Source organism: Penaeus vannamei, chromosome 4 (assembly GCF_042767895.1).
Source record: "Penaeus vannamei isolate JL-2024 chromosome 4, ASM4276789v1, whole genome shotgun sequence".
NCBI classification, from domain to species: domain Eukaryota; kingdom Metazoa; phylum Arthropoda; class Malacostraca; order Decapoda; family Penaeidae; genus Penaeus; species Penaeus vannamei.
Genome location: NC_091552.1, coordinates 13,707,338 through 13,727,337, shown reverse-complemented (window position 1 = coordinate 13,727,337; position 20,000 = coordinate 13,707,338). Strand labels below are relative to the sequence as shown.

General features: G+C 33.3%; 3 protein-coding genes across 4 annotated transcripts in view; 1 reads left to right on the top strand and 2 right to left on the bottom strand.

Moving 5' to 3' along the window:
- The window catches only part of LOC113805256 (tRNA (guanine(26)-N(2))-dimethyltransferase), a 7,450-nt gene extending 2,137 nt beyond the window's left edge, over positions 1-5,313 (bottom strand). The window contains exons 1-6 of one of the 2 annotated variants that reach the window (XM_027356230.2): positions 5,156-5,294; positions 3,118-3,194; positions 2,502-2,726; positions 1,485-1,901; positions 572-800; positions 178-330 (exon numbers count right to left, since the gene is read on the bottom strand). In XM_027356230.2, the coding sequence (XP_027212031.1) occupies positions 178-330; positions 572-800; positions 1,485-1,901; positions 2,502-2,726; positions 3,118-3,158 (1,065 nt within the window). In that variant the 5' untranslated portion in view covers positions 3,159-3,194; positions 5,156-5,294. Of the gene's footprint in view, positions 1-177; positions 331-571; positions 801-1,484; positions 1,902-2,501; positions 2,727-3,117; positions 3,195-5,155 lie in introns of both variants that reach the window. The other variant, XM_027356231.2, reaches the window with a different exon arrangement.
- Positions 5,314-5,639: 326 nt separating this feature from the next.
- On the top strand, positions 5,640-11,460 carry LOC113805257 (uncharacterized). Its single transcript, XM_027356232.2, has 4 exons — positions 5,640-5,774; positions 6,500-8,975; positions 9,718-9,871; positions 10,775-11,460. Coding segments are annotated over exons 1-4 (2,847 nt in total). The 5' UTR covers positions 5,640-5,772; the 3' UTR covers positions 10,990-11,460.
- A 1,285-nt stretch (positions 11,461-12,745) lies between these two features.
- LOC113805258 (centrosomal protein 43) lies at positions 12,746-19,796 on the bottom strand. The gene is made up of 8 exons (XM_027356233.2): positions 19,635-19,796; positions 17,511-17,561; positions 16,868-17,078; positions 16,632-16,702; positions 15,512-15,897; positions 15,151-15,215; positions 13,984-14,150; positions 12,746-13,229 (listed from the first exon to the last, which is right to left on the bottom strand). The coding sequence occupies exons 1-8, from the start codon at positions 19,716-19,718 to the stop codon at positions 13,158-13,160; spliced, it is 1,107 nt and encodes a 368-aa protein (XP_027212034.2). The 5' UTR covers positions 19,719-19,796; the 3' UTR covers positions 12,746-13,157.
- Between the last annotated feature and the right edge of the window lie 204 nt (positions 19,797-20,000).

Sequence of the window (20,000 nt, the reverse complement as noted above, 5' to 3'; positions counted from 1 at the left end):
TAACACTGATTTTATTATAATTCTAATGAATATTGATGCATGAGTAAATGAACAGTTTGCCAAAAATTAATGATATTGATAAATTACAATGATGACTATGACGATGATGATGTGGGCAAGGAAAATAATGATGAAAAAAATTATGACGACAATCATGATGGTAAACTAGGTCCTTACCTTTGAAAAACTTTCCTTGCACTTAAATTGACTTGTAAATACTTGAACAACAACTCTTACATAGAAGTCTGCACTCATAGATAACAATGGCACAATGTGTCTGCCATAACGGTTGGCATGGGACTCAATGCACTGCAGCACAATTCTTAAGGCCTGCAAAATATAGGTATTTCAATTTCCCTTTTGTTTTTTATATATTACAAAAACATCCCAAGTAAATACAAGACTATTTACATTTCTTAACCTTGTAAGATTTATAGTTATGTATCCCCTGAATGATGTCCAGTAAAATAAGCTATCTAAAGAAGACATTTTAAATTTAGAAATGAAGCCTATCAACATATAAATCAATATTGTATAGTATATGCAACCATGCCTTGGCACTTCAACTCACTATTTCATGACAAGCTTTGCTTTTGATAGACAAAGCTCCATATTTTGTGTAACAGGTTTCTGGTGAATTACCACACAGTACAGCCATGTCTGTGCAGGTAACCAGGAGAATACCTCCATCTGCCACACTCTTCACGGCGCTATCCAGAAATATGTGTGGAGAGCCATATGGGTCAAGATCAATGGCGTGAAATCTTTTTCCTTGCTCGTAACTCTTGTACATCGCCATACTGCACAGTTCAAGAAGAAAAACAAATATCTTATTAATGCATAAAAACAGTCCTCAAATTCCAGGATCGGGGTCACAGTTAAAACCCATTAGTCTATCTCATGATCATTACTGAAATTATACAATGCACATGTCTCATTTGACTCATTCTCTGAATCATCAGAAAGAATTTCATGCACATTAATCTGATTTTTAAAAAGATTCTTACTGACATACCCTGTAATAAGAATTGCAATTTATGTATTTCAAACTGTTAGTGCATTTCTAAGATTCATATACTTACAAATAAATCTATTAGTATATATTCACTTCTTTTGACACTCCTGAGTACTTTTTTTTTTTTTTTTTTTTTTTACATATTACATTGGTTCATTCTGACCATCAAAACAAGAAATTAAAATCTACAAACAATCTTCAGCCATTAAGCAATAATAAGAAGAATTCAAGTTATAGAAGCAGACAGAAAATATTATTTCCTGAGTTACGGAGATGGAACAATTCTTTAGCCAAATTATAACTGTTCATTCTTGGATCTATATTCTTGGAAAATATATTTTTCTACATATTATAATACAAATGCTTCTTAGTTTCTTTATTTTTAAAACACTTACAATAGAGGTAAAATTGTATATAGCCATGAGAAGTTTGTTACAGACATTATTATAAACTACAGTTTAATACTTACGAGGCATCACTGTAACTAGACGTAACGATGTCTTCCACCTTATTGTGGGTGATATTACGTTCTATGCACTCCACTGCTTGCTTTGAGAAATCATTAGCCACAATCTCCACCACACCACCAACTTCATGTGCATAGCGTATTGACCGAAGACCCGAAGCTGCAAGAGCCTCCAAGATCCTTATGCCTTCTGGGTCTTTCTTCCCCGGTTCTAATATAGTAAATTTTTTCTCTGCTGGAGGGACTTCCTCTGTGTTCACTTCCTTGTTAGATTCTTGTGTTCCTTCAGTCTCCTTTTTAGCATCCTCTTCATCCTTTGAGAGTTTTAACAACCTTGCTTTCTCCTTTAATTCTGCTTTCTTCTTTTTCTGCTTCTCTTTCTCTTTATATTCTGCCGCAAAGACTCTCAACACTGCAACACTATATACAAGTTATTATTAGTAAATTTCTGAACTGAGGAAATCCTTAAAAAACATGAAATAAAAGAAAAGAAAGTGACCTGGAAATCATATAAAGATTAGGCTCTTACTCATTAACAAATGAGGTGGTACATACATACATGCCATGCCCACTGAATTTAGTTTACTATTTTAACACACCAAAGCCTCCATAAGTACTTAGTCACCAAGAAGTCAATTACTTGTCCTGCTTATCTCACCTGTTTACCTTATACCTTGATTTTTGAAATATTTTTTATTCTATATTGTAATTACTACTGATAATAACATTACAGTAATCATGCAATCAATAACAATATCATCATCAATATTAATGACACTTGAGAGAGACAGAGAAAAAAACAAAATCCCAATAAACTCAAGGAAAGGGGAAATCAGGTTTGGTTACATAGGCCTATTATTTGACTTCTTGGTGGCTGATAATTGTAAACACATTTCACAAAACAATACTGCAATGGACATATTCCTAGCGGCAATGGGTGAAATGATCATTGATGTTAGATACCTAAAAAAAAAAAAAAACTTGTCTAAAACATCTGAGTGTTTCTCATTACTAGTTTACCTTAAGTCTCTGTTAAATTCTTGCACAGGATTGTAAAAAACATCATGAGAGCTTGGAAAAAGTACTTCTGCTTTTCCTTCTTGGACATGGGTAAAAGGACGCTTATCTATCACAAATCCCATCTCATCATTTCCTCCGTTGCTGCCACCTGTTTCTTCACTTCCTTTTTCACTGGAAGCCATCCTCACACTGACTGTTATCCTCTCGTATTGTAAGAATTTATTTCTGAAAAGAAAATATTTTGAGAGAGAGAGAGAGAGAGAGAGAGAGAGAGAGAGAGAGAGAGAGAGAGAGAGAGAGAGAGAGAGAGAGAGAGAGAGAGAGAGAGAGAGAGAGAGAGAGAGAGAGAGAGAGAGAAAGAGAAAGAGAGAGAGAGAGAGAGAGAGAGAGAGAGAGAGAGAGAGAGAGAGAGAGAGAGAGAGAGAGAGAGAGAGAAGGGGGGGGCAGATAAATTATATCAGTTGATAAGAGTGCTAACAGTATAAATATTAAAATTTCCTTTCCACATACTTGGCCAGCAAAATCAATAATTCAAGACTATTTCCATGTCTACACCCTCTAAACACTCATTTGGGTTACAAGAACATGCTTTCATATTTTGCTGTGGAACACTTACAACAATGAACCAAATGTCCTCAATCTTACAACTATCAGCATCAATTTCTTGATATCACTGGTTTTACTCTTGCTATTCTGAAATAAAGGTGGATATTGATCTTTCACTTCACTTTATATATTTTTTTCATCATTTTACAGTCTTGTCCCAGGTCTAAGCACTGAACATTGACCAACTATTTTTTTAATAATATCATGCATACATTTTCTTTCTTGTAACAATAAAATCTTGTAATGAAATATTTCACTGTATCATCCTACAGTAACACTGGGGAAATTAAATTACTGAAAAGGACTGATATAATAAAATGAATAATACACTGGAAACTAACACACACAGACAAGATTATATATATATATATATATATATATATATATATATATATATATATATATATATATATATATATATATATATATATATATAACTGTGCTAGTGCTACGACAGTGCCATTTGAGCATGCATGTGCATGTTTAGGTTCTGGTTTTGCATTCTACAAAAATAATCTTACCTAATCAACCTAACCTAACCTAACCTTCCTAATCTAACCTAATCAACCTAATTTAACCTAACCAATCTAACATAAACTAAATTAACCTAACCAACCTGACCTACCCTAACCTAACACACCTATCCAAACTTAACCTAACCAGTTAGGTTAAGTTGGTTATGTTGGTTAGGTTAGGTTAGGTTAGGTTAGATTAGGTTGGTTTGGTTAGGTTAGGTTAGATTAGGTTAGATTAGGTTAGATTAGGTTAGATTAGGTTGGTTTGGTTAGGTTAGGTTCGGGTGGTTAGGTTCAGTTGGAAATGGGAAAAGGTCTCATCAAACATAAGTGATTGTGAAAGTGACCAGATTATGCACATGCACAGTGGATTACCGTAACTCTAGAAAATGGATAAGGGAATACAGCTGCCATAACTCTATCTTGTATACGTATACATACGTATACATACGTATACATACGTATACATACGTATACATACATACGTATATATATGTATATATACGTATATATATATATATATATATATATATATATATATATATATATATATATATATATATATATATATATTATATATATATATAATATATATATATATAATAAAAATATATATATATATATAATATATATATATATATATAATATATATATATATATATATATATATATATATATATATATATATATATATATATATATATATTAATCTAATAATCTTAATAATGTTTTTTTCCTTCCTGTACTCAAACCAAGCATGCATAACAGATGGGTAGTTTTCAATTACAGTTGCTTGGCACAGTACAGACAGAATGCAGTAAAAAAAAATTACTCTGCTTATCTATGAACATCTTCACCTATTACATGATGGGTAATTAAGCCAAACTGATAAATAGTCAGTTTCCACAAACTAATATTAGTATATCAGAACAGTGGATATCAAATGTAATCCATCAATATCAAAGTCCGGTTACCCAAAGTCCTTAGTATCAGTGACAGGCAGTTTACTTTCTGTTACATTATCCCATCATTTAACAGACCTTTGAGAAATGAGGAAATTCATATGCACTTCTATGTCACAGCATGACCCAAAAGGATTGCCTTCAGTAATCTTTGAAATGTATTATTGTGACAATGATGTGAATAATAACTCCCCTACATTAATCTATAGTAAATCAGCTAACCATAGATAATGATTACTTAATAATAATGACAACTGGCTGTCTTCAAACAATAAAACCCTGATAAAGCATGCAGATATCTAGCAGTGTGCTTATTTGCCGAGCTTTCCATATCCTCATTGAGAAAATTATTACACCACACAAATACCACAATGAAATACAAATGATTCTTAAACAATCCAACATAGTATTTTGTAATTTTTATCTCTTATGTCATATGGTTTTACACTACTCAACAGTTTATATCCCCCAATAATTGTTTTCCCTTTCATCATTTCCATAATGGTTGCACTATTTTGAAACCTCATAATTTCTTCTTTGCTGAGATTTAAGACCATAGCACTGTCTCTACCTCCTAGCTCCTTTTTTCTGATTTCCTCTATTGCTTATATGTAATCCATTATGTAAATCTCCGCAGAAATATCGGCAAATTGACTCCGTTCGTCCCAGTCCGACTGCCTCAACACCGCATGTGGTTTGTTTACCTTCGCTGACAACATGCGTAAAATTATAAGCTCCTGAATCCAAAGGTCGTTCGCGTAAGAGGCATGCGGATTCGTTTCCTAAAAATCATAGCATAAACTCATTGAAAAGACTCTTTATATAGTATTTTTCCTTTTGGAATTGTATAGCTTTGGATGAAGTTACGTTTTAGGAGAACTCACATAAAGTTTAATCAAGATACAAGAGCTGTATCTATCAAAACTAGTGTTAAAATTGTGAATGTGATAGCACTTGAGTTCGAATCTTATATCCTCTTGTTCGGTTATAGAGTATTGAAATATATTTAGCGCTTTCGATTCCATGAAAGTGATTCTGTTTTCTTGGTCCATGCAATGTTATTGTTTCAAGGCTAATTCCGTATAGTCTTAGCATAAATGATAACCTCCTTCTTGTCTTTTTCAACTAAATAATAAGGAATATCTAGACACACTTCTTAGCGATCAGAATTTCACAATAGTTTTAAACATGTAAGTATAATGTCTCTCTTTGCCAACTGATTAATATTTGTATAGCTTAATATGGGTTAATTTGTTGGTTTTACACAGATTTAGAGATGGCAAACTATAACATTGACATAAGTGATTGTAATCTGTTGAATAAAGAAATTTAATCGAGGAAACAGCCTGGCTCTTATTAGAAAGAAGGTATTTTGTTTCTATGAAAGGTATATGCATTATTCATGTTTTACATAGACCTCCTTGACAAATACCTCACTTTTATTGTTGATATCTATAAATTTAGAAGGAATAGTGACCCTACACCACCTACATTCTGGCAATTTGTAGATCTCCTTGGTAATTTCTTTTAGATGAAAATCAAACCTTGAAATGTAATGTCAGAATAAAGAGCTTGTCCTTTGCTGGAGTGCCGAAGACCATAAGGCTGTGACAAGTGCTCCATACTATACAATAATACTATTGGTATTTAGTGTGGACCTTCTGTCATAAGTCATAATAAGTTCAAATAGATTTTGATTGAGTACAGTTGCTATACCTATGAGAAAAACTTCCTTTGGGTGTCTTATAGATGTATGTAAATTTCAGATAAAATATATATACCCTGTAGTTTTAGAATTGCAACATTAAGGAAATAAGCTATTTATTGTCTCAAATGTCTTTATATAAGTACATTTAAATCATATGAATGAAGTTTTAAATATCAGGTAACTATGTTTTTTTCATTTTATCAACAGGTATCAAGAGTCAACAGGAGTAGAGGATGCAGAGTATCATATTATGTACGATCATTATGATCACATGAAGCTCCCTCAAGATGCAACAGCAACATTAAAGCTAGCAACTGAAACTCTGTCCAGTACAGATTCACTTACCACTGTCACATTATCAGGGGGTGAAGGTCTTGTAGCACCTGCATTGGCCAATAATTCCCATACTGCCACAAATGCCCTTACAACCACGTCATTTTCTGGAGGAGTAAGATTAACAGCTCCATCTCTGTCAACCAATGGCAACTTGGCCATCACATCGCTCACTAGTGCAGCAGCCACAAGTACTATTCCTACTACATCCACTCCAACAGATAATTTCGCTAGATCTACCATCGCAAATAGTGACACAATTACTGCTGCTGCTATACCTGCTGTAGATTCAAATACACATAACCAAGTCTCGCCAATGAATATGAATCAAATTGTGACAACCTCTGGGGATGGTGTGATTGATGGAAACCTTGTTACATCATCCTCAATAGATGCAGTTGTAACAACAATGGTGGCACCTTCAGATTGTCCAAATGTGGCCAGCAACTGCAGAAAAGTACCACAGGTGATTGTGAAACTTCTAAGTGACGATTCTCTTAGCTTAGACATGGTTCGTATCATTGCAGAGCAGGAAACTGATAACACCTCCCATAATGCTCATGGTTTCAACATGCTCACAAGAACAGGAACATTAGTTCATACAAAATTATCAGAGAGTAGCATCATCAATGCTGTTGCACCCAACCAGTATCGTCAGACAGAAGTTATCAGGCCTGCCATCAGAGATGAAGGAGATGTCAGCCCAGAATGCAGTGTAGTTTGGACTTGTGCTTACTGCAGCCTAGCATTCTCAAGTTCTGAAGCAGTAGGGCAACACCAAGAAAAAGACTGCACAGAAAACCCAAATAATGTTGTATTTGCAACTACAACATCGCAGTCTACAGTTGATGCCCTGATGTCTCCTTTGAGAGAATCTGAAGATCCATCTTATGATCTGAAATTAGAACAGGGAGATTCACAGCCAGATGATGCTATGAAAGATGCTCAGGATGAACAAAAAGTTCAAGAAAAGAATGTAGAATCACCTGACTGTGAAACTACTTGGAACTGTGCTGTATGTGGCAGTGAGTTTACAGATCCCAAGGAATTAAATCAACATCATATGACTCATTCTGTTCAGGAGCTTTCATCAGCATTATTTAAATTCACAACCCCACATCAAAAAGCCAAAAAGAGCACAAGAGTCAAATCACCAGTCACTGTTAAGTCAGTCTTTAATTCATCTTTGCAAAATGATTGTGCCAAGGGTAGGTGGAATAAGGATGTGGTTGATACAAAGTTGGAAGAAGAAATGGCCGACAACCCAGGGGATACTCCTCCTCAAACCCCGCCACTTGAAGTAACTGTGAAGAAACGGAAGCGAAAGCCAGGCCCCAAAGCAAAACCACGTGAAAAGAGTGAGAAAAGGAAATATGTCAGAAAACTTGGAAGTGATGGGAAGCCAATTCGTCAACGTGAATATAAAGTTCCCCCAGCTGGACATGGTAGTCGTGATCCTCATACGTGTTACATTTGCAGTAAAGTCTTAAGCTCAAGGGGAAATTTAGCCAAACACTTAGTTTTACATAATTTAGACAAACCATGGGTATGCAATTTATGTGGAATAGGTTTTAATGCAAAACGAGATCATAAACATCATTATTTACAACACCATACAAACGAAAGGCCAAACATCTGTAATGTTTGTGGGAAGGGCTATGTTGATAGCAGATACCTGTTAGAACACATGGTTTTCCACAGACAGGAAAGATCTCATTCATGTGACATATGTGGTAAGGCTTTTCGGACTGCAAAATGCGTTGCAAGACATAAAAAAAGACATGAAAAGGAAAAACATTATACTTGTGCAATTTGCTGTAGGTCTTTTGCAGTCAAAGGTGATCTTACGTCTCACATTCGCAAGGTTCATCACAGTGATAAAAAGTCTTCAGCCAAACAGCAAAAAGAACAGCAACTGCAGCAGCAGGCATCACAACAACATATTGATCAGGGAAATCATCCCGTTAAATCTAAGGACATTACAGAATTCTTGTTGCCTAGTGGAACCCCAGCCCACATCCTCCCAGATCAGTTGTTGCCAACTGACTTGGAATCTGCTAGTCTGAGTGGATCTGTGACCACAAAAGATGGTATTTTCATCAGCAGTGATCCTTTAGCAATACCAGCACTAATCCCAATCAGAGGAACAGGAGAAAATGGTGTAAACTGTTCTTATGGTGTAGCCCTCACCACACCAGCAGGGGGACCAGGTGTGACCCCAACAGTTGACCATGCAACCTATATAATGATCAACAACCCAGATGAGGAAGTTGCTCCCAATGCAGTCCCAAGCACTCATGGTTTAAACATCATGTATACAGCTGATCCTGCACAAGCTCCATCACAACAGGTAAGGGAATGCTAACAACAAATTATGTAGTTACATTGACATTATTGTGCTAGACATACCCAACTCATTATTCTTTTACAGATTTTTGGGTGAAAAAGCTTAGTTACATTTCTTGTTTGATTGAAGAAATAGGAAAATCTTTTGAGTAAATGTTTAGAAGGCATGTGCCAGTCCACCATTGACCTAATGTGAAGCAAGGAGGCCATAACATAGCTGTACTTTCCCATGGAAGAATAGAAGTCATGGGCTTAGATAAGTGATTTTGGCTTTACCTGGATGTCCGTATAGCTTTGTTTCTTTTTCAGTTTTTTTACCTTCTGTAATTTTATAAACTTTTTTGTGTCTTTGCTTCACATAATCCTACTTTATACATATACTATGGTCAAAAATAGCATTAGATAAGCATACATAATTGTATATGCATCCATTTTTAGATTGTTAAAAGGAATGGAGCTACACAAAAAACTGCTGACTATCAACATCATTCAAGACTATATGATGATGCCTCTTCCTATACCTTGAATTTGGTAGCATAGGTAATTGCTTTGACAGTATCACAAGTAGTAGAGCCTCAATCACAGTTTGACTTCTTTATTTCCTGTAATCCATACTGGTGAAACCAGCATGGATTACAGGTGAGCCCCTTTTCTATGAAAGGGCCTCACCATTTTGACACCTTTCATGGTAGAACTAACACTATATGCTTAAAGATATTATAAATACCATAATCTCTCTATGAAAGGTTGGTGAAGTTGATGGGACTTCCTTGGACCAGATAGAACACCTCTCCTCATCAGTAGGACCTTCTCTAGTATCCTCTAATGGCCAGCTACACCATCGTCTAAACAACCAGGGACAAATAGATCAAGGTCAAGATGCTCAAACTATAATAACTGGTAAGTGGGGTGTATTCCACTGAGAGAAGTGAAAGAATTAAATTTATGTGATAGTAAATCCATATTTAATTACAGTCGTAGTGTAATGCCATATTTTTTTATTTATAGTTTGAAACTATACATCTTATCAGACTATGAATGAAAATTTCTAGTGAGCAGCATACATTGACATTTCATTAATCTTGCTTTTCTTACAGTATGTTTTTGTTTACTACCTATCTTTTAAATAGTTTACCACCAGATTTCATCTCATTGTAATAGGAGAGCAGATATATTGATTGGGAAACGGAACTTCACACATGTAACTAGGCATAGGGATCTTATAATTCCCACATGCAGCATATATAATGTATCTTTTGTATACAAAGGGATAATACTTATAGGTATATATACATAATAGTACATAAAAGATTTAACTCATCATACATGAAGATATAAGTACCTGTGTTTCTGGCATATGTATTTACTAAACATTTCTAACAATATTTTGATTGGACCTTTAACTTTTCCTACATACAAAGGAGAAGTTGCCATCAACAGTTTATACTTTAATCCACAGGCAGCAGCATCCAGTAAACACTACATTATCTTTCCTTGCAGCTTTGCAAAGTTTATGATATAGTGATTGTACAAATTCCAAATCATGTCATATTGTATATCCTAGGCCATATTGTGGACATGGGAAACACATGACATATGGTGTATACATATAGAGATGTCAGCATTTACATCTGTAAATAATCATAACTAAGTCTATATTTATATTTATGTTCATACTTGTATCTATCTTTATATATATATATCTGTATATCTTTATTTTTGTTTATGTGTTATTATTTCCTTTGAGAATAAGTTATTTATAATGCAGGCCTATTTGCAGTATTTTTCTTTTGTCAATTTCAGAGGAAAATGTGTTAGAAGAGGGCCATAGACAAGAGCTAAAATTTAGCACAGGCTCAGGAGAGTCTGGTACAGAGTTGAGGGCTGATGGCACACACAATCCCAGCACAGCTCCTTCCCCAAGTGACCCAGGGCCTGGCTTCCACTTAGAACTACTGTCTCAAACTATTCAGCTCGAGTTACAAAGAAGTCAGACTTCTACTGGCTTTATAGGTTAAATACTTAGAATCATATTACCTTTAAAAGACTAGTTCACATCATCCAAGTTGTATGAATTTTGCGTGTTAGTGAAGGAATCTATTATGTGTACAGTACTGTTTTTATAATGTTATTTTATACTGGTGTTCGAGAATACACAGGCAGCATATAGGATTAACAAGCATAATTTTCTTTCTTTTAATAAAAAAATTGTACACACATAGTGCAGTTGGCATAACATATGCACTTTGAATATTTGAATATATTATTTATGCATTATTACAATTTACACAAGTGCTTATTGAGAACCTTGCATTTATGGTATCTATATGTGCATGGTTGTTGATCTTATGGCTGCCAGGGTATGTGATTGTTTCAACTTCAGATATTTTACCATTCCAGATTAAAGATATATTGTTCTTCATTATTTCATCTCACACTGCCAGTTCAATTTACTGTATGTTATACCAAAAAATAAAATATGTACAGCATTTGCTTGTTTGAATACCTTAGTAAGTTGCATGAGGAAAACGGTATTTGTGAGAAGTGCATGAAGGGAGCAGGACCCAAGCGAAATATACAGTGGATATAAAAGAACTTGATGTTAACACGACTCCGTTAAACCTCAGCCAATTGTAGGGAAGCCACTCCTGCATTGGGCCTCAGGCCTCAGTACATGGTCTTGGGCTAAGGAACAACTGTTAGAGATGAGGAACATGGACACTAAAGTATGGGAGAGTATCGACAAAACCTCTCCTTGTAGTTGCAAGTTGTTTGAGAGGACAAGCTGGAGAAGTTGGAAAAGTCTGAGATTTAAGGGTGAGATCACATTTCAACCATTAACCAAAACCCATTGCAATAAAAACCATTCCTGGAAAAATATCTTCAGTGGTGATCCATCTGCTAGGATGAGGAAAGTGAGACAAAAAGATTGGGAAAGGTAGGAGCAGTAAGTTAAATATGTGCAGAATCTAGAATGCAGCAAGCCAGGTATAATTCCTTCCACTAATATATAGGATCATTAGATTTAATGGCTCCTTGCACTAAGCTACTGTCAGGTTATCAGGTGATGAAGTAGTGTTTCTCGTACAGCATAGCAATCTGTTTGAGCACAGTCTCATTTTCAAAACACAGTGTGTACACTCTAGCAAAGACTAAATAGCATGATAAATGTAGTTTCCTGCACTTCTAATTTTTCAATGAAGTGGCTTGTGAATAGGTTGTAAGAATTAATGGGACAGGTCTTGGGAACTGAACAACTTGTAGACTATTTGAATTTGAATTTGATAAATTGCAGAAATAGGGTGGAATAAGAGCTGCTCCTTCAAAGGAAACAAGTGAGGTATACTCCTGATGATTCTGAACAGTAGTAAAGTTAGTGGTAAAAAGGTGTATAACGACATGAAGAAACTAGGAAACTGAAATTTGGCAGCATCTGTTACAATGTGATGGATTTAGAGAAAACATGTAAACTTTGTACAATGTAAATGTTTAAATACCCTTCCGAAGATTAAGAATACTTTTTACAATCTGTTCACATAGATTGGAGTGGCATGGTCAGATGTTTGGGGGCTCTCTGAGAAACCCCCTATATCTTTTAGGTACATATATAAACATCATTTGTGGGGACCTCCCATTGGGAGTAGTGAAACTTTACAGATGCCAAGCTGTGTTTTGAAAACCAAAACTGTTATGATTCTTATTACACAGTCAAACAAAAATAAAAGTGATTATGTCCATGATTGCTCAAGTATGTTTAGGATGTACTAAAAAACATTTAAATTTATATATTTTTATACATTGTATAATGCATTCACCTTTACAAAGAATTTATAACAATGTCTACCTTCACTTGACAACATATGGCACATAATAAATGCTGTATAGAAAAAAAAAAAAATCTGATCACACATATCCTACAAAATTTTACAAATTTCATTCTCGAAGATTGAACAGAAATCAAGTTGCAAAAACTAATTTAATTATATTTTGTCTCATTAATGCTCTACATTCTGTAATTTTTTTTCAATATCAGTATTAAAAATCTAATGTGTATGTACTTCCAAAAAAGGAAGCTGGAATGTCATTTACAAATACATTGTTTTAAAAGAGAGCTTGGTTTACATCCACATTATTATTTTTCATTCAAGTAGTCGCTAGCTATTTCTTGTGTAATTTCCTAAAAGATTCATAAGTCCTCTTGGTAATTCGGTGCATCACTAGCTTGTGATAAAGACTGATCCTTAGTGTGGTCAGAATTCTGAAATAGAAAATGACAAATTAGGTTTGCAATTTTGTAGCATCCTATTTAATAGCATGGACATAATTACATGGGAAAGTGAGATTTCATCACATTAAATTAATGCTGTTTCCCTAAATTTTATGTTCTATACACAATTAACATGGCTTATATAATTACACTCAAATGCAGTCACATGCAACTCCTCAGCCATTTGTATTCTTCTCTTTCATTACTCAAACTTCACTACATAATTTGAAGCATGTTAAGGTGATCATTAATTTTTAGAGCCAACATAATTTTATCCATTTTTTGAAGTTACGAAGTTATTTAAAGTCTGATTACATCTTAAAACTTGGTGAGCTTAAATGGAAACATACATATCAAGAGAGACAGCTGTATAACCCATATATCATAAATGACTTAAAATAATAGTTAATCTGTACTAACCTACATTTTGGGAATCAAGAATACCTTATGTAACAATCTGTTATATTTAGTTTACTTATATAATGTTTGTGAAATGTTTAAAGAGTATGACAGATAATTTTAATTTATCTCTAATGATCTTATTTCTTGCTTTCATATCATTACACTTGATATCAGTTTAAATGCATTCCTTCTTTAATGAAATGAAATAACTACAGAAGGGATGATTGATCCTTTTTTTTACAAGTAATTTGCAAAAGTTACTTAGCATTAGCATTAGGTTAACACTTACGAAAACAGGAATAACATGCTACCCCATTTACATGAATCTATCAACAGTACTTACTATTGATGCACTAGAGTTAATCAAATCATCCAATGAAATATCTTCATCAATGTCTTCTGCTTCTTCAATTTCTTCATCTTCCTCTTCAACATCATCATCTTCACCATCATCTTGGCCTTCCTTCTCACTCATGGATGAAAAGTCGTCCTCATACTGCTTTTCTAAACCTGGAACCAATAAAAGACACTGCCTATCATTGCTATCAGGAATGATGATACATATAGCTTAAAATGTCATGGAAATGCTAAAACAATATTTCTTTTTTAAAAATTGCAATAAGCAACTTTTTTCAGTAAAATAGGGATGTAAAACATCATAATTAAAACTATAGTTTCTAGGTAGGACAAATCATTATATCAATAAAACTTGTACCAGTTTTGAAATAAATGAATCAGAATACAAAACAACAGATATGAATATATGAATACTTTTCAATGTAAAAACAATATGGCCTTATCTACTTGCATTACTGCAGTTTCAAAGTAAATTAAGATGTAAAATGAAACAAATTGTAGCTATCATCCTTCATTGAGAGTTTAAGGCAATATCTTTTCACATGTTTGCCTATTGTTGCAGTTAATCTTAAATGTATAAAATGCCATCTTAATCTTCATGCCAGATTAGTTGTTCTGTTTTTATGTCTTCTCAAAAAAAATAATTCCATAAAAAAAAAAAAAAAAAAAAAAAAAAAAAAAAAAAAAATGTATGACTAGCAAATGGCAACATTTCTCAATAACATCTTTTAATAGCAATTTACATATACATTTAGTTTTGCGCAAATGAGAAATGATGCTGGTAATATTTATTGAAAGAAAGAAAGAAAAGAAAGAAAAAAAATGCAACAAAGAAATAATAAGGTTTTCAATTGCAAGTATCAACAACAACATTCTTTCCCTTTCATGCTACCTATAGGATGTCCAGATATTATAAAATGTCTTTCCTTTTACTAAAATAAAGAGATTCTTCACACATTAAAAAACAACATCCAGTTATTATAAAATTTCTTCCCCTTTGTTAAAATAATGAATTAATTCTTCACAATTTATAAGCCACACCATAAAAATGAGGAATTAGTTTGGTCAACACTCATTACCAACCTAGAAGCACAGGATACTAAAGAGAAGGATTGCATTGAAAAAGTAAAAAAAGACAAGTCCACTGTAATACCTGTTAAAGAATCACCTGCTTCCTGGTTTGTTCCTTCTGCCTGGACTTCCAACTTTTCTTTCTTTCTGCACATGAAAGGAAAAAAGGAGTTAAGGAGGATGAAAAATAGATTGGGTACGTAGGTACAAGCCTTTAATTGAGAATTTGATATATACATACATAAATAAATAAATATATAAATAAATATATATATAATATATAATATATATATATATATATATATATATATATATATATATATATATATATATATATATATATATATATATAAAATCCCAAAGGATTTTAGTTTGATTACTACAAAAAAAGGAATGTGTATGTAATCCATTTGTTAAGAATAAGCATGAGAAAACATACTTACCCATGATCATTAGTTCCTGTGCCCGTTCTTGCTTTTTCGTCATCATCTTTTACATTTTTGGAAGAAGCTGTGTCCATTCCCAAACTAAGAGATCCTAGACTGTTCTTTTCTTGTGTCTGAGTTGCCAAAGGGTCTTTATTTTCTCCAGTCTCATCGCTTTTCTGAGATTCATTTTTGATATCTGAGATACTTTTGTCTTCTTTAGCTGACGAATAGTCAGCAAAATTAGTCTCCCTTTGACTTTTCAATCCCTGCAAGTTTCCTCCAAAATGACTATTGCTCAAAGGGATATTGGAGATAGGCTGCAACGTTCTCGGCGCTGAGAGTTGTGGCAGATGACCTATGTCATTTGGCCTGCCCTTCAACACTCCTTTTTCTCTATTATGCTGTAAGTAGAATATATTTTGAGTTATGTACATTTCTGACATCTTTTCCTCTAAATAATGCAATCTTAGGGTCTTCAAAAATGATTGCAGTATCATAATCAGATAAATATCATAAATTATTAAGTAAATCTATTGAGTTTGCAATATTATAATATCATACTGCAAATATAACAAGGTCCCATTTCCATTACTTTGATAACACAATTAGTTTTGGGTTGAATACATTTTTTACAACTTTTCTGTGAAAAATGTTATGGCTCTCCCTTAGAATGTTACACTTTGATGGCTCTAACACACACAAACACAAAGTAAGCCCCTGCATACTTAGACTGTTTGATCATATGGCTGTCGGAAATTGCAGGTCTACCACCAAAACAATAATCTATTTAAGAGAAATAGCAGAATATGCTTACCTATTATCACCACCCACTTCACTAAATTATCAAATAGAGATACATTTTCATTGTAAATAGTAGAAACATATGATAATGAAGGGAGTTACTAGTATGTAAACTTTAATATGTAAATATTTCCCTGTAACATGTTCCTTTGACAAAAATTGCAGCCAGAACAAGGGCCACTAGAAACCTACTGATCAAAAAAAAAAAAAAAAAAAATCTCATTCTTTCAAAACACACATAGATATAGTATACTTTATCCAATTCTTTTCCAAATTATGAATTCAGGTAATGCTTAGCATAAACAAATCTCTCACACTAACTTATTCAACTTACCCCCAATTCAGAAGGCTTAGATGATGTCCTTTCTTTCAGGAGTTCTATTAGTAATGGAGCTTTATCACCAGCTGGGAGGGAAAAAATAAATAAATATATATTTTACATGCTATTTTCATCCCCTGATTATTGTTAAGCACCAAAGATCAACTATCTTAATACCATTTATAATAAAAACAATTTAACTGTGCATATATGTTGAAAAATCAAAAAACAAAATGTTTAAGAGTTTTTACCTTGCTTATTACTGAGGTTGAGATTGCTTGATAAGGCATCTTCTCCTGGGAATGTCCATAGTGTTGAATGTCCTGATTCAGGAGCAAAAACAGCAAGAGAAAAATCCAGACTAAGGCACTGAAGGAAGTTATGAACCAATGCAGCAGCTAAGACTCCTTCTGGAGTTGCCAGTAACTGCTTTGCAGAGGCACTTACCAGTGGAATATTTTTCTGGAGGAAAATATTCAGTTAATACACTTAAATGCAATGGTCTACTGTTACGTTTCTAAAAATATATCAGTCAAATCATTATATTACAAAGCTACATCTTGATTATGAACCCAAAACACTTTATCTAAACATTAATAACATCTAAACATTGAAAGAATGATTCTTGTGTCACTCAATATCAATTTACAAGTCTCTATACTAACAGTTAAAGAGGGCTCTGAGAATAACAATGAAGATCTAAAGAAAAAACAAAGAAATCATTACTCATGATTTCATAAAAAAACACACATTTGAATTTTCTCCTGATCAATTCATTTACCTGGCAATTTGTAATCATCATATGTCCTGACCTATCAAAAGACTTTAATATCATTACTAAAGTTTCCGTCCACATAATGATAACATGTGCCAATGGCATTTTTATCAACTTACATCTTTAAATTCCTCCTCTAGGGCAAGAAAGACACTTGCTCTTAGCTGAGCCTGTAAAAGACAACAAAGTATTGAGTAACTGTTCCTCTGATAATTAATTTCTTACTTCACTAATTTCTGTAAATGTGTTTCTTTTCAAAAATCAAATTACCATACCTGTAAGCACAATGTTAAATAGTAACATATTTGTGCAGAATCAGGAACAGCATTAGAAAAATAAAATAACATAGTACTTATAATGGAAATATCATTCCCTATCATTCATATTAATAAAGGTAATAAAACTAATGATGACAATGATGATGAATATAAATCAATAACAGTATCAATAGTGGGGGTAATGGTAATAAAAAAATAAATTAATTGATAAAATAGAAAAATAACAATATATATATATATATATATATATAAAGAAAAAAATAATAATGATGATGATGATGATAATGATAATGATGATTGTGATGACAATAGTGAGTGATAGTGAGTGATAGTGAGTGATAATAAAGATGATCATGATAACAAAAATAATAATAAAATAAAGTAAATCCTTATCATATAAATAACGATGATTATAAGTAATAAGCTGAGAATTAAAATGAACAATAATAATAATAATAAGCATACAATAAAAAAATAATAACAATTATCACAAAAATAAATAATAATAATAATAATAATAATAATAAGTAAAAAACAATAATGATAATAATAATAATGATGATGATATTGATAATGATAAGGAATTGATTACTGACACGGCTGTTCTGCATGTGTGGTGAAACAAATAAGATAGTGGGGTCTCGACATGAGGAGATACTAGCACTCTTACAATAGATTAGGTTAGGTTAGGTTGGGTTAGTTTAGGTTGGTTAGGCTAGGTTAGTTAGTAAGTTAGGTTTGATTGGGTTTAGTTTGATCAAGGTAGTTTAGGTTGGTTAGGCTAGGTTAGTTAGTTATCTAGGGTAGGCTTGGCTAGATTAATTAGGTAGGTAGTTTGGTTAGGTTTGGTTAGGTTTGGTTAGGTTAGGTTAGGTTGGTTAGGTTTGGTTAAATTGGTTAGACTGGTTAGGTCAAGTTTATAGGGGCATACGCATGTGTGTGCCATGCACCTAACCACAAGGAATTGGATATGGCTCACATAAGTATCATCATCATCATGGTTGATGATGATCTTGGTTGATGATGATGATGATTGATGATGATAATGACTGATGATGATGAAGATGATGATGATTGATGGTGATGATGATTGATGATGATGATTTATGATGATGACTGATGATGATGATTGATGGTGATGATGATGATTTATGATGATGACTGATGATGATGATTGATGGTGATGATTGATGATGATAATTGATGATGATAATGATTGATGATTACTGATGGTGATGACTGATGATGATGGCTGATATTGATGATTACTGATAGTGATAATTGATGATGATGATTGATACTGATGATTGATGATGATTAATAATGATGATTGATGATGATGATTGATGATGATGATTGATAATGATGATTGATGATTATTGATGGTGATGATTGATGATGAATGATGATGATCATTGATGATGACTGATGATAATGATGATTGATGATGATGATGATGATGATTGATGATAATGATGACTGATGATAATGATGATTGATGATGATGATGATTGATGATAATAATAGTGATAATGATGACTAATGATTAATGATGACTAATGATAATTGATGACGATGATGATGATGGTGATAATGATGATTGATGAGGATGATGTTATAAAAGAAAAAGAAAATACATATATCTGCTGGAGTTTTTGTTTGCCTTTACCAGAGCACCAAAGGCAAGTAGCAATGCCAATGGTATGACTGTAACTATCAAAAATGAAATGTTTCTTATTACTAATCAATCTATCTCTCAATTCACAACAGTTTATACCTTGTACTGCGTATACTGGAACTGAAAATTCACCAACTCACAATATCTATCAGTTTTCTCGCGAGTGACGGAACTGTTTCCTAGAGCTAAATGGATTAGGTAGCACATGACAATAGAGATGGTTTTATGATAAAAGCCAGTCAGTATTTCGCATTTTTACACAAGAACACGATCCCTTGGGCGCTAACCTGTATCTTCCCGAGGACTCCATTAGTTTGCAATGTCTTAGTAACAAGTTCTTTCAGACTTGCATCGTCCTCTTCCACTGACATTTTGAAAGTATTGGATCGTTTCCTTTCAAACGTTAATCGCAAGTAACCTTGGCGCAGGTGACATCGGAGTGAATGTTTGCGTTCTTGTAAAGTTTTCGGCAGCAGCTGGTGAATTCGATATGCTTTTAGGTTTTAAAAATCACAAAAATTACTGGTACGGCTGGGTTTTGAAGTATTTTTAATCTATGTACTACCAATAACAACTAAACTGTCTAAAAATGATAGTTAAAATGTCTATTCCTTTGTGATTGGATACAGTTGGTTTATATCTTTCGGTTAAAG

Bases quoted from the DNA above. Each gene is read 5' to 3' on its own strand.
- LOC113805257 (XM_027356232.2), top strand. The intron at 8,976-9,717 runs GTAAGGGAATGC...TCTCTATGAAAG, and splicing joins CACAAGCTCCATCACAACAG to GTTGGTGAAGTTGATGGGAC. The intron at 9,872-10,774 runs GTAAGTGGGGTG...TGTCAATTTCAG, and splicing joins TGCTCAAACTATAATAACTG to AGGAAAATGTGTTAGAAGAG.
- LOC113805258 (XM_027356233.2), bottom strand. From the start codon at position 19,718: ATGTCAGTGGAAGAGGACGATGCAAGTCTGAAAGAACTTGTTACTAAG. The intron at 15,898-16,631 runs GTAAGTTGAATA...TTCTACTTACAG, and splicing joins CTAAGCCTTCTGAATTGGGG to CATAATAGAGAAAAAGGAGT. The intron at 14,151-15,150 runs GTATTACAGTGG...TATTGGTTCCAG, and splicing joins AGCAGGTGATTCTTTAACAG to GTTTAGAAAAGCAGTATGAG.